A 12,625-nucleotide genomic window follows, 5' to 3' on the forward strand; every position below is an offset into this window, starting at 1 on the left:
GCTACTATATATTGTTGTTTACTATAGTATGAACCAATTCTTCCAACTTGGCCACTTCTTCCTTGTCATGTTTCTTAAAAATATCTTGTCATAGTCATGATCAGCTGCGTCACTTCCACTATATTCTACACCAATTATTTAAGATCGAGTAGTAATGGAAGATGCAATGCTTCACTTCCACTATAAAAAGGCCATCCATTATTCAATTCAAGCACTATATTCTACCCCTCTCTCTCTCCTACACAGGACTCATGAAGCTAATAGAAAGGCCATCTATTCTCCTGCTCTTGGGTTTTCTATCAGTGCAGTCATGCATGTTTCGGTTGGCCCAATCTTCCACGAACTTCACCGACCGATCAGCTCTCATTGCCTTCAATTCTAAGATCACTTCTGACCCAAACACAACTCATGTCTTGGCTGGAAATTGGTCCACAGCTACAAACTTCTGCGATTGGATTGGGGTCTCATGCAGCAGACGCAGGCAAAGAGTGACTGCTTTGAACTTTTCCTACATGGGGCTCCAAGGCACCATTTCTCCCCATATTGGTAACCTCTCTTTCCTGCTCTCACTTGATCTTTCTAACAACAGCTTCTTTGGTTCTCTCCCGCATGAGATCAGTCGCCTACATCGCTTGAGAATACTCCAGCTCTCATCCAACCTATTGGAAGGTAGAGTTTTCGTGAAAATTTAAGTTTTCTTATCAATTTCAACTTTCTCTTTATTTTTTAATTTACCCTTTGTCCTACATTAAAAGGCTGAGTTTTTTTTTTTTTTTTGTGCGCTTTATAAGGGTTTATCTTACTCTTATTTCTATATTGCATTTCGGATACGTATGTACACATGCTAGTTGTGTCACCCAGTGCGAAGCACTGGCCTTTCACACATGCACACGTTGCCAAGTCGCTTTGACGCACTTAGCACTTACTCATTGTCGCACATTGGCACGAGCCACATCCTTATTATTTACGTGTGCACTTTTCTGATGTGTACAACTGCTATTATAACAATCATATTTCTTAAAGTATTTAAGTACTGTTTTTTCAACGGTTAGAAGCTCCATTTCAAACTGCTTTTAATTTCAACAGTAATAAGCTGCTTCTATATAATTAATTATATAAAATATAATTTTTTAGCATATTTGAAATGATCTTTTTATTCTCTTCTTCTTCTATACTGTTACAAAATTTCTTATGTAGAGTAGTATTCAAAATTTGCAATCTGAACACTACATTCGGACAATATTAAATCCCGATGATAGAATTGTTGTATTCCATATTGCAAAAGTACTGGGAGGCAATATTTGTCCAAGACTACACAGATTTATATTAATTCGCCTTACTGTCCAACAGTTCAGTAATTTCTATATAGTTCTTATTATGCGCATGCTTTCACTAATTTTTGTACTTCCCACATATTCATTTCTAACAGGTACCATCCCTCCATCTTTGCAAAACTGTCAGAATCTTCGAAAAATACTTCTAGAGAGCAACCATTTTACGGGTGCAATTCCGTCGTCCCTCAGCAATCTACCGTCGTTAGAGTACTTGAGTTTGATATACAACAGCCTCACTGGCCCATTTCCTATTGTCATCCTTAACATATCCTCTCTAACCATGATTGCTCTTACAGAAAATCACATCTCAGGAACTCTTCCAATGGATCTATGCAGCCATTGTCCTAATCTTCGAGGGCTTTATCTTTCAGACAACCAATTCAATGGTCGGCTCCCTTCACAAATGAGTCACTGTAGAGAGGTTGTACACTTAGCCCTATCATCCAATGAATTTTATGGGAGTATTCCACAAGGTTTTGGGAGTTTAGAGAAGCTTAAAGTGCTAGTTCTAGGGGTTAACAAGTTAACTGGAAATATACCTCCTACCATTAGTAATTTGTCAAGGCTACTTGTGTTCGAAATTGCATTCAATAGTATTACAGGAAGCATTCCCAAAGATATATGGCGTCTTCCAAATGTGAAATTTTTGAATTTTCAAGTCAATTATCTCACCGGGACAATCCCCCAAGACCTTTTCAACATTTCATCTCTACAAGCAATCTCCTTGGCAAATAATTCCCTATTTGGCAATCTTCCATCAGATTCTGAATTTTCCTGCCCGAATCTTAAATCTCTATATTTTGCTGGCAACCAATTTAGTGGTTTAATCCCATCGTATATTTCTAATTGTTCTAAGCTTGTCCTACTAGAATTTGCTGCAAACACACTCTCTGGAGCAATACCAACAAGTCTTGGACAACTGAAATACCTCAAAGAACTTTATTTGGGTGACAATCTACTATCAGGAGAGCCTAATCAAAATCAAGAGCTTAATTTCTTCTCATCTTTAATTAATTGCAGATTTTTGGAGCTAGTCTACTTATCCAACAATCCCTTGGATATTACTCTTCCTGATTCTATTGGAAACTTTTCTGTTTCCCTTCGCACCATTGTTTCATCCCAAACCCAAATAAGGGGTCATATTCCTATAAGTATAGGTTCCTTAAAAAACTTGGCCTGGCTTGACTTGGGAAAAAACAATTTGACTGGAAATATACCGTACACAATTAAGAGATTGGAGGGGTTACAAAGATTGTCTCTTGGTGGCAATAAAATAGAAGGCTTCATTCCAGAAGACATATGTGAGTTAAAGAATTTAGGAGAGTTAGATCTCTCTTATAACAAAATTTCTGAATCCATCCCAAATTGCATTTCTAACCTCAATCTTCTCCAAAAGCTATTTTTGGATTCTAATAGATTAGAATCATCAATACCGTTGAATTTATGGAGCCTTGAGAATCTGTTGTTTTTGGACCTATCGTCAAATTCCCTGGGTGGGTCTTTTTCTCCAAACATGAAAAAATCAGATGTTATTGAACACATCAATATATCTCGAAACCAAATCACTGGACATATTCCAAGCATCATTGGAGCTTTTGAAAGCTTAAGTTATCTTGATTTGTCAAGGAACTCATTTCAAGGAAACATTCCACAATCTTTTGGAGATTTAAAAGGATTGGATAATTTAGACCTCTCCTACAATAATTTATCTGGTGTAATTCCGAAGTCTCTTGAAGCACTTTTACATCTCAAGTTTATGAATGTTTCTTTCAACAAGCTATCCGGAGATATACCAACTAGTGGGCCTTTTGCAAACTTCACAGCTAAGTCATTTTTAGGAAACAAAGCACTTTGTGGGAATCCAATTTTTGGAGTTCTACCTTGTCCAAGCCCAAGCTCCCACGGATCAAAGGTGAAACAAAAGTTGCTCAAATATTTTCTTCCTATCATTGCTTCAGTTACAATATGTCTAGCAATTGTTTATATGATGAGAAGACATCAAGAAAGTAAGTTGCAAGTTCCAAGTTCATTTAATACATTGTCTGTATTTGAGCATAGAATGATATCATATCAAGAGCTTTGTCAAGGGACAAACAACTTTTGTGAAAGCAACTTGCTTGGAGTTGGAGGTTTTGCTTCTGTGTACAAAGGGATGCTGCTTGACGGGACAATTGTTGCTGTTAAAGTTATAAATTTGCAATTGGCTAGTGCTTTCAAAAGTTTTGATGCAGAATGCATGGTCTTACGGACAATTCGGCATAGGAATCTTGTTAAAGTCATAACTACATGCTCCAACCTCGAGTTCAGAGCTTTAGTATTGCAATATATGTCGAATGGCAACCTCGAAAGGTGGTTATACTCTTATAACTACTGCTTAAATCTTCTTCAAAGAGTAAACATTATGGTTGATGTTGCATCAACGTTGGACTATTTACACCATGATCAATCGGAATCTGTGGTGCACTGTGACCTAAAGCCTACCAATATTCTTCTAGATGAAGACATGGTTGCACATGTAGGTGATTTTGGCATTGCAAAGATTTTAGTCGAACATAAGGATGCTACACAAACTAAAACTCTTGGTACTCTTGGCTACATTGCACCAGGTACATGAATTCACATCTACTTATTTTATATATATATATATATATATATATATATATATATATATCAAAAACAACAATAGTTTTTGGACTTAAGAATACCAATGTACATGTCAATTTTTCGTAATTCAATTTGAATATACTAATAATAAAAATTACACAAACTATGATTACTTAGTCGATGGATAAGTACCTATTTATTCTTCATATGGATTGATTGCTAATTATTCTAAAATATGTCTAAAGAAATATTTGTATGTGTTGGGGATAAATCCCACTCAACCCGATCCAAAGAGGAGATTCAAAAGTCTAATAAAGTCCAAACAGATATCAGATCAGAAGTCTAAGAAGATATCAGATCAGAAGTCTAAGAAGATATCAGATTGGAAGTCTAAGAAGATATCCAATTAGAAGTCTAGTGAAGGATTGAAGTCCAATTAGAACTCGGACAGCAGTTCTAGATCAACAAGGAGCAGGAGTCCTAATCCAGGTTTGACTCCACCTCTATGCCTATAAATAGGCCCATACCCCAGGTATAAACTAGGTCTCAATTTTTATGCACAGAGCATTATTTCTCTCACAGAAGCTAACTTAGGCATCGGAGCGGGACCCCCGGAAGGGTCCCTAGGTTTTGTTGTTTTGCAGAGTTATTGAGAAGCGTGAAGAACATCAAAGGAACGTGCAGATTCACACCATACCGGAAACTGTACCAACAGTTTGGCGCCGTCTGTGGGAAACGATTATTCGTTCCTCATAAAAGAAAAAGAAGATCCAGCATGGTGATGAACACACGTTCCGGAAGCCAGACCAATCGACAGCCCGTGGCCCCACAGGAACCGGCTATTCAGAATAATTTGCAGCCTCCACCGAACCCTCCCCCGAGGGGTGGAGATCAAGATCGCATAGCAGCGTTGGAAGCCCAGATTGAAGACTTAAATGCAGAATTGTTACGAATGAGGACGAGACAGCCCAATCCCGAGATGAACAGGGATGAGCGTGAGGAAGAAGATCACAATAGCAACATTAATCCTCGGAGGGAGGATGACCGCCAAGGAGATCTGAGCAGAATTATTGCCGAGCTGGAGAGAAGGTGCACGTACATGGAGATGGAAAGAAAGGACAAAGGCAGATCCGTAATGGTGGACAAGCTCCTAATGGGTACAGACTCACCCTTCACCAGACGGGTGGCGGACTATCAGCTTCCCGATAAGTTTAAGGTACCCCAAATTCTAAGTTATGCAGGAGACAGAGATCCCTTGGATCACCTAGAGAATTTCAAAGCTCATCTAGACCTTTACGGGACACCCGATGAAGTAGCATGTCGGGCCTTCCCTCTTACTCTTGCGGGGAATGCCCGAGATTGGTTCAGGAAGCTGCCCCCGAATTCCGTTGATCAGTTCAAGGAATTGTCCAAGATATTCCTAACGGAGTTCTTGGCTTTCCGGACAAGGAAGAAGCCTTCGGGATATTTGCTATCATTGCACCAGCAAGGCAATGAGAGTCTTAAGGAGTTTATGGCTCGGTTCAACCGAGAGAAGGCTACGGTCGAAGATCCGACCGAGGATATGATTTTTGCTGCCATTTATCAGGGAATTTCACCCGAGGAGCCTTTGATGAAGAAGTTGATCCGGAAGCAACCGAGTACCTTGCAGGGCCTCATGGATAAGGTAGAAGAATTCATCAATCAGGAAGAGACGCTGAAGTCTATGGCCAGTTCTAGACTACCCCGAGAGACAGCCCCAGAAAAGAAAAGGAAAGAACTCAAGAAAGCTGATTGGGAAGAGCAGAGGCAGGTAAAGAAGTTCAAAGATTACAACTTTACACCTCTCAATGCCGAGATATCAGAAGTCCTCATGGAGATCAAGAGAGATCCGGCGTTTCGGGAACCACAAAAGATACCAGGTGATCCTCCTTATAAGAATGCAGGGAAGTATTGTGATTTCCATAAACAAGCAGGTCATTACACCGAGGGGTGCGTAACCCTAAGGTTGTTAATAGAAGAATTCATAAAGAATGGCAAGCTAGTTCGGTTCTTGGGAGAGCGACGGAACCATCCAGGAAATAACAGGCCTCGGAATCATCAGGACTATCAGCCCCGAGATCAACAGCCACGGGATTACTATCCCCGAGACCGTCCTCAGCTAGACGAAAGGTATCAAGAGAATGCTCCCCGAGATGACATAGAAAGAAGAGAGGACCGAAGAAGCAGAAGCCCACAGCATAGAGAGCCGAGGCAACAGCAGTATCTGCCCGTGATCCCATAAAAAGGACTCTCGGGAATTTCAGGCTTGCTTTTATTTTTTAGTATTTATATTTGCAAAGAACTAGACTTTTATTTTTAATTCAGACTAGACAGAAAATTCCCCAGATTTTGGGAATAAGTATTTTCAGAATAAATGAATAAAGCTGACTTAAGCATCGGAGTGTTCCCGGTCTAGGGACCAGGAACCCGTTGATGTTGTTTCTTTTGCAGGCAAAAACTCTCGGATTAGTTCTAGCCGAGAGTCTCGGATCAGTCCTAGCCGAGAGCATGAAGAAACTTCTCGGATCAGTCCTAGCCGAGAGCAAGAAGAAAAACTTCTCGGATCAGTCCTAGCCGAGAAGGAGCCTCTCGGATCAGTCCTAGCCGAGAGCAAGAAAAACTTCTCGGATCAGTCCTAGCCGAGAAGGAGCCTCTCGGATCAGTCCTAGCCGAGAGCAAGAAAAACTTCTCGGATCAGTCCTAGCCGAGAAGGAGCCTCTCGGATCAGTCCTAGCCGAGAGCATGAAGAAACTTCTCGGATCAGTCCTAGCCGAGAAGGAGCCTCTCGGATCAGTCCTAGCCGAGAGCAAGAAGAAAAACTTCTCGGATCAATCCTAGCCGAGAAGGAGCCTCTCGGATCAGTCCTAGCCGAGAGCAAGAAAAACTTCTCGGATCAGTCCTAGCCGAGAAGGAGCCTCTCGGATCAGTCCTAGCCGAGAGCAAGAAAAACTTCTCGGATCAGTCCTAGCCGAGAAGGAGCCTCTCGGATCAGTCCTAGCCGAGAGCAAGAAAAACTTCTCGGATCAGTCCTAGCCGAGAAGGAGCCTCTCGGATCAGTCCTAGCCGAGAGCAAGAAGAAAACTCTCGGATCAGTCCTAGCCGAGAGTCTCGGATCAGTCCTAGCCGAGACCAAGAAGAAAACTCTCGGATTAGTCCTAGCCGAGAGTCCCGGATCAGTCCTAGCCGAGAGCAAGAAGAAACTTCTCGGGGGGTCGGATTTAACCCTCGGGTTTTGCAGATTTTTCAAGAGACAGGGAGAAAACCCTAAGGAAAAACAAGAAGGTAATGGGGGGTAAGATTTAACCCTCAGGTTTTGCAGGTTAGCAGGTTTTCAGAAGGAGACAAAGATCGGGTTTCCTTAGACATGGAATTCCCATTATTCAAGCAAGCTTTGGATAAGGGAATTGGGGGGTAACTGTTGGGGATAAATCCCACTCAACCCGATCCAAAGAGGAGATTCAAAAGTCTAATAAAGTCCAAACAGATATCAGATCAGAAGTCTAAGAAGATATCAGATCAGAAGTCTAAGAAGATATCAGATTGGAAGTCTAAGAAGATATCCAATTAGAAGTCTAGTGAAGGATTGAAGTCCAATTAGAACTCGGACAGCAGTTCTAGATCAACAAGGAGCAGGAGTCCTAATCCAGGTTTGACTCCACCTCTATGCCTATAAATAGGCCCATACCCCAGGTATAAACTAGGTCTCAATTTTTATGCACAGAGCATTATTTCTCTCACAGAAGCTAACTTAGGCATCGGAGCGGGACCCCCGGAAGGGTCCCTAGGTTTTGTTGTTTTGCAGAGTTATTGAGAAGCGTGAAGAACATCAAAGGAACGTGCAGATTCACACCATACCGGAAACTGTACCAACAGTATGTGAAGTAATTTAATACGATCGGTGAGTATAAGTCAAAGTCAAACAAGCACACAAATACTGATGTGCACGTGTGAAGATCTAGTTATGTTTGGGTTGAGACAACCTAAGTACTTTGAGAATGTAAAGCTATTTTTACTTATGTAAATAATTACCCCAGAAAAAAGAAACATTGATTGATCTTGTACATTAATTATGTATTACGCGTAATAATTATGCCAAACAATAAAGGTCAGCAAATAAAGTATATGTATGGACTTATCAAAAAATCTTCATAACATAATTATAAATATTCTTTAACAAGTTTAGTACACACACATCATGCATTAGTTGAATATAAGGGTACAATGAATGCATATTTAGATATAAATTTGCATATAAATTGTACTAATTTAAATGCTTCTTTTTTTTTTTTTCCTTGGGCAATTGCGAGCATTGTATAGAGTATGGTTTTGAAGGAAAAGTGTCCATCAAAGGCGATGTTTATAGCTACGGTATAATATTGTTGGAGATGATAACAAGGAAGAAACCTACTGACGACATGTTTGTAGGAGAACTGACTTTGAGGCAATGGATAGATGCATCACTTTCTGATAGAATGATGGAAGTTGTGGATGAGGGTTTATTGAGGATAGAAAATAGAAGAGATGTCACTGTTATGCAAAGTGTTCTATCATCCATCATGGAATTAGGCTTAATGTGCTCTAAAGAGTTACCTGATGAAAGAGCCGACATCAAAGATGTGCTTGCCAAGCTTAAAAAAATCCAATTAACACTTTTTGAAAAAAGAAATAGGGGTGTTTGATATATTTTATTTGGGTTTTATAGGGTTTGTCCTTTTAATTTCTTAAAGTGCTTACAAGTTGTAATTTTATTGTTTGTACGACTTTTCATGTTCAAATAAATGGTTTGGGATTTTCTAACATCTCTTTCTCTTGTGTCTTTTTTTTTTTTTTCCTTATGCTTCTCGTTGAGATCAATATTATCTATATATATCATACCACATGAAACTAAGAAGCTTCAAACATTCTTTATTTCTTTAGAAATATTTGATTCGATATGGTAAAAGTGAAGTTTCAATTTGTATTTCATTTTTTTTGGACAGGCTAAGGCAGTTAATATGTAATAATAGGTAATATAGGAGATATTGTAATCCTCAATGCATATTTACTAGACAATTTCCATCATTCGGTTTTTGTTAAAGTATTTTTGTCATTGGAGACATTCACAATAGAAATAACTTATTTATAGTTAATTCGTACACAGTAATATAATAAAGTGATATGTGTCCCTTAACATACAAAAAATACATATTTTTTTAGTAGATTTGGCTTAAGTGCCATAAAAAAACTACCTGTAATTTTATCAATGGTCTAGATGTAATTCTGATTTTTTCATGAGAAAGAGAGAAAGTTAAAGTAAATCTTGACCATTGAGTGAAATTATAGCAAACATACTATAGTTTTTTTACTCCACCTAAGCCAAATCATTTTTAAATAGCACGTGCTTTTAACATGTTTTAACTTTAATAACATTAGTAAGAAAGCATGTGTTTCTTACATGCTTCAGAAACAAATGTCGCTTTATTAGATTGATTTGTAGGAATTAGATACAGAGGAGTGATTGTTACACTCATGTTGCACAACTCCTGCACTCACACCAGACACAAGGAAATGGGGCTCAGTGTGTATGTCTCACTTCATTGTGTCTGGTGTGAGTGCACAAGTTGTGTAGGTGAAGTGTAACGATCATTTTCCTTAGATACAAACCAGTTTGTAGCTAATTTTTGTCTATTAAATTTTTTTAGTATTTTGGAGAGACGTTGTCTAATTGAGAGTTTGAGACTGACATTATCAATTAAATGGTAGTTTGAGAGGCATTACGTGAAGGGAATAACTTCAATCAGGCAGTGCCAAAAATCTCTTGGTTTTTGCCCTCCATTAAGAAATTGAAACATCATCATTAAATAAGAAAGTAAGTATTAATAAAACCTAGCAAAACATTAATTGGATCAAAACCCTCCATTTCATTATTTTAGTCTTAAAACAAAAATCTATCCTAACTACTGGCCGTCGCCACAGCCCCACTCCTGAATTAGGGGTGGCTGCCACCGGGTCCGAGTCACGCGGCCACTCCCCAGTGGCCGTGCGGCTACCCTCAATCCATGGGGTGGTCGCGTGGTGGTTTCTGGTGTGGAGCAGTGGTGGCGGCGGCGGTGTCTGGGTGGGCGATGGTTGTGAGTTTTTTTTTTTTTTTCTTTTTCTTTTTCTTTTTTCAGACTAAAAAAGTAAAATATATATATATATATATATATATATATATATATATATATATAATAGATTTCGTGTTTTGCAAGAATTGTTTTTCTTGTTATAGGCTGATGTGTCAATCTCTTATTGGTGGCAGAAAATTAGTGTTTTTTACCTTCACCGGATAGAAGAGGCTCTCTTATGTGAAATTTTACCTATAAATTACATGGTTTTTTTTTTTCATCCCCTATAAGCACTTATAGACGGTTACACAAAGCTTCCCTGATCCGAAAAGCACCAGATCCTTTTTAAAATTTTCCAACCGTTGCACCCGCGCGAAACACACCCTCCATCCTCATGACAACTCATTGTCCTTATAAAAACACAAATTTTGAAACGTCGCGATGCTTGAGAAATCAGCATTTCTTTCTATAAATCCTTCGTCTCTCTCACACAATCTTCTTGCCACAGAAAAATACACAGTCTCTCTCTCTCTCTCTCTCCCCCTTCCCGGAGACACAGTTAATCTTCCACCATATGGACGCCGTGCAGGCTCCCAACATTGTCGCCCACATCACCGAAAGGCTTCTGTATCGCCGTTTGATCGCTACCGGAGTTGACCCAGAAGAGTCGATGAAGGTCATGGCGTTTTGGATGTGGCTTGAGGCGCAAGGCTTCAAAGAACTGGTGCGTAAGATATCCTCAAACAACGACAAATTCTTGGCCTTGGTCGCCGACGAAGCTATCGCCGTTTTGGCCACTCTGTTTCCCAGTCCCAGCAGCGCGCCAATTTCGCACAATCTCTGCCCCATCACTTCCATATTTTCCGGCGCCCTCTCCATCCACGACATCTTCGGGAACAAAGAGACTGTCTCCGGAGGTGTCGCCGACGTTTACAACAGAGTTTGTCGCGCGCTTTTTAAGGATGTGTTGGAAGAAAGAAGCGGAAAAGTGGAAGGTGATGCAGTGAGTGTTGGAACGAAACTGAATCCGTTTGCGAGGGAATGGAGTCCGGCAATAGAGCGTGTGCCGGAGGAAGAGAGGTGCTTGTTTCTGACTTTCTCCAAAGGGAATCCTATCACTGAGGACCAAATCTTCAACTTCTTTAACCAGTAAGTCTTGTATTTTATTCTTAGCTTATTAGTAGAAAAAATAGCTTAATTAATTGGTCTTGAATCACATCGTAATTATAAGTTTAATTAGTTAAAAATTGACATTTATTAAGTTAAGCATAAAATTTTTATGGATGAGGATATTTCGTGCAAGGCAGCGATGTGAGAGGTTGTTTGGACTCCGACCGGCAACACAAACACACACATATATGCCAAAAGGAGTCACCATCCTCTCGAATTTAGCTTAGGATTAGGAGCGGTAAAAAAATTACAATATACCTACTGTAATTTTTTCAACGGTTCAGATTTAATTTCAAATTTTCTTTTAAGATACAATGGCATGACAGTTTCATGTAAGGGTTTGTTCGGGAGCCACCAACTCAGGTTGTTTTAACCCGAACAAACTCTCACATATAGGCTTGTGGCAGAGTTAAAATTTCTGTTCAAGAGAGCAAAACTAAAAGATGAGGTTAAAGAAAAAAAAATTATAAAAAAAATTATTAGCTAAATTTTAGGATAGGATCCTCTAAGATATTAACGGCTAAATCCGCCATTTCTTAATATCTTAAGTTATTAGGTTAGGATCCTCTAAAATTCATAATATTTGTCTTGTAGACTTCTTAAAATTTCAACCATTATTTTAAATTAAATATTTGAGATTTTGCCAACTCAACATCTACCCTTCTAAATAGATTTAATTCATATCAATTAGTTTTAGTTGGCTAAATTGGTAAATGTTAAATTTTTTATTTTTTTTTTCCATTTAATACTAAAAAACTTTAGCAAGTTCACAAATATGAGCATTTATTGTATGGCATCGATATCTCTCTCAACAACAAAGGTTAAATACTAGAAAATTAGATTATGAGAATAATTTTTCTAGCTGTTCCATTTTATCAAAAAAATAAATTATATATATATAAAGTTTGTGTATTTATTTAATATATTTATGTGTTTTTGATAATGTGATCGAGCAGAAAATATGGTCGATGTGTGGAAAGGGTGTACGTACACTGGTCGGATCCAAATAATCCGGCACTCTTCGGGAAAGTGGTGTTCAACAGGTGTTCCGTTCCAGCGATTATAATGGGAAGACTTGAGCAAGCCAAATTCACAGTCAATTCAAAGCCGCTTTGGTGCAAGCGATTTGAAGTAGAGAAGAAGGGTCTTTCTAAAAAGAAATAATTCCAGATAATTAATTATCTCATGTTTTATGACTCAATAATAATTATTATTATCCCATATTCTTGGGGATAATTTGTTATCGCTTTTAATAATAATTTCTAATAAAATAATAATTTATGGATGATATAACTAACTTTTCTCCATCCTCGTAATTCCTAATGCTCTTTACACGGACGGAGTCAGAAATTATTATGGTGAGAGGTTAGAGACTAAAAAATTTTGTTGCTAGGCCTATACCAGCCCCAT

General features: G+C 38.8%; 4 protein-coding genes across 4 annotated transcripts; all 4 read left to right on the forward strand.

The window, feature by feature from the left end:
- The first annotated feature begins 251 nt into the window (after positions 1-251).
- LOC133879141 (probable leucine-rich repeat receptor-like protein kinase At1g35710) lies at positions 252-2,755 on the forward strand. Its single transcript, XM_062317684.1, has 3 exons — positions 252-669; positions 1,430-2,635; positions 2,751-2,755. The coding sequence occupies exons 1-3, from the start codon at positions 252-254 to the stop codon at positions 2,753-2,755; spliced, it is 1,629 nt and encodes a 542-aa protein (XP_062173668.1).
- LOC133878823 (receptor kinase-like protein Xa21) lies at positions 2,431-8,739 on the forward strand. The gene is made up of 2 exons (XM_062317365.1): positions 2,431-3,940; positions 8,277-8,739. Exons 1-2 carry the CDS (start codon positions 2,848-2,850, stop codon positions 8,636-8,638), a joined length of 1,455 nt encoding a protein of 484 aa, XP_062173349.1. The 5' UTR covers positions 2,431-2,847; the 3' UTR covers positions 8,639-8,739.
- On the forward strand, positions 5,312-6,404 carry LOC133878817 (uncharacterized). The gene is made up of 2 exons (XM_062317361.1): positions 5,312-5,839; positions 5,936-6,404. Exons 1-2 carry the CDS (start codon positions 5,452-5,454, stop codon positions 6,199-6,201), a joined length of 654 nt encoding a protein of 217 aa, XP_062173345.1. The 5' UTR covers positions 5,312-5,451; the 3' UTR covers positions 6,202-6,404.
- Positions 8,740-10,619: 1,880 nt separating the features above from the next.
- On the forward strand, positions 10,620-12,379 carry LOC133879142 (uncharacterized). Its single transcript, XM_062317685.1, has 2 exons — positions 10,620-11,194; positions 12,172-12,379. Exons 1-2 carry the CDS (start codon positions 10,620-10,622, stop codon positions 12,377-12,379), a joined length of 783 nt encoding a protein of 260 aa, XP_062173669.1.
- The last annotated feature ends 246 nt before the right edge of the window (positions 12,380-12,625 follow it).

This window comes from Alnus glutinosa, chromosome 10 (genome assembly GCF_958979055.1).
Source record: "Alnus glutinosa chromosome 10, dhAlnGlut1.1, whole genome shotgun sequence".
Classification (NCBI taxonomy): Eukaryota; Viridiplantae; Streptophyta; class Magnoliopsida; order Fagales; family Betulaceae; genus Alnus; species Alnus glutinosa.

Excerpts from the sequence above, each read along its gene's own strand:
- LOC133879141 (XM_062317684.1), top strand. The coding sequence starts at position 252 with ATGAAGCTAATAGAAAGGCCATCTATTCTCCTGCTCTTGGGTTTTCTA. Across the intron at positions 670-1,429 it reads CTCATCCAACCTATTGGAAG|GTACCATCCCTCCATCTTTG; the intron begins GTAGAGTTTTCG and ends CATTTCTAACAG.
- LOC133878823 (XM_062317365.1), top strand. The coding sequence starts at position 2,848 with ATGAAAAAATCAGATGTTATTGAACACATCAATATATCTCGAAACCAA. Across the intron at positions 3,941-8,276 it reads TCTTGGCTACATTGCACCAG|AGTATGGTTTTGAAGGAAAA; the intron begins GTACATGAATTC and ends AGCATTGTATAG.
- LOC133878817 (XM_062317361.1), top strand. The coding sequence starts at position 5,452 with ATGGCTCGGTTCAACCGAGAGAAGGCTACGGTCGAAGATCCGACCGAG. Across the intron at positions 5,840-5,935 it reads GGAACCACAAAAGATACCAG|AAGAATTCATAAAGAATGGC; the intron begins GTGATCCTCCTT and ends GGTTGTTAATAG.
- LOC133879142 (XM_062317685.1), top strand. The coding sequence starts at position 10,620 with ATGGACGCCGTGCAGGCTCCCAACATTGTCGCCCACATCACCGAAAGG. Across the intron at positions 11,195-12,171 it reads ATCTTCAACTTCTTTAACCA|AAAATATGGTCGATGTGTGG; the intron begins GTAAGTCTTGTA and ends GTGATCGAGCAG.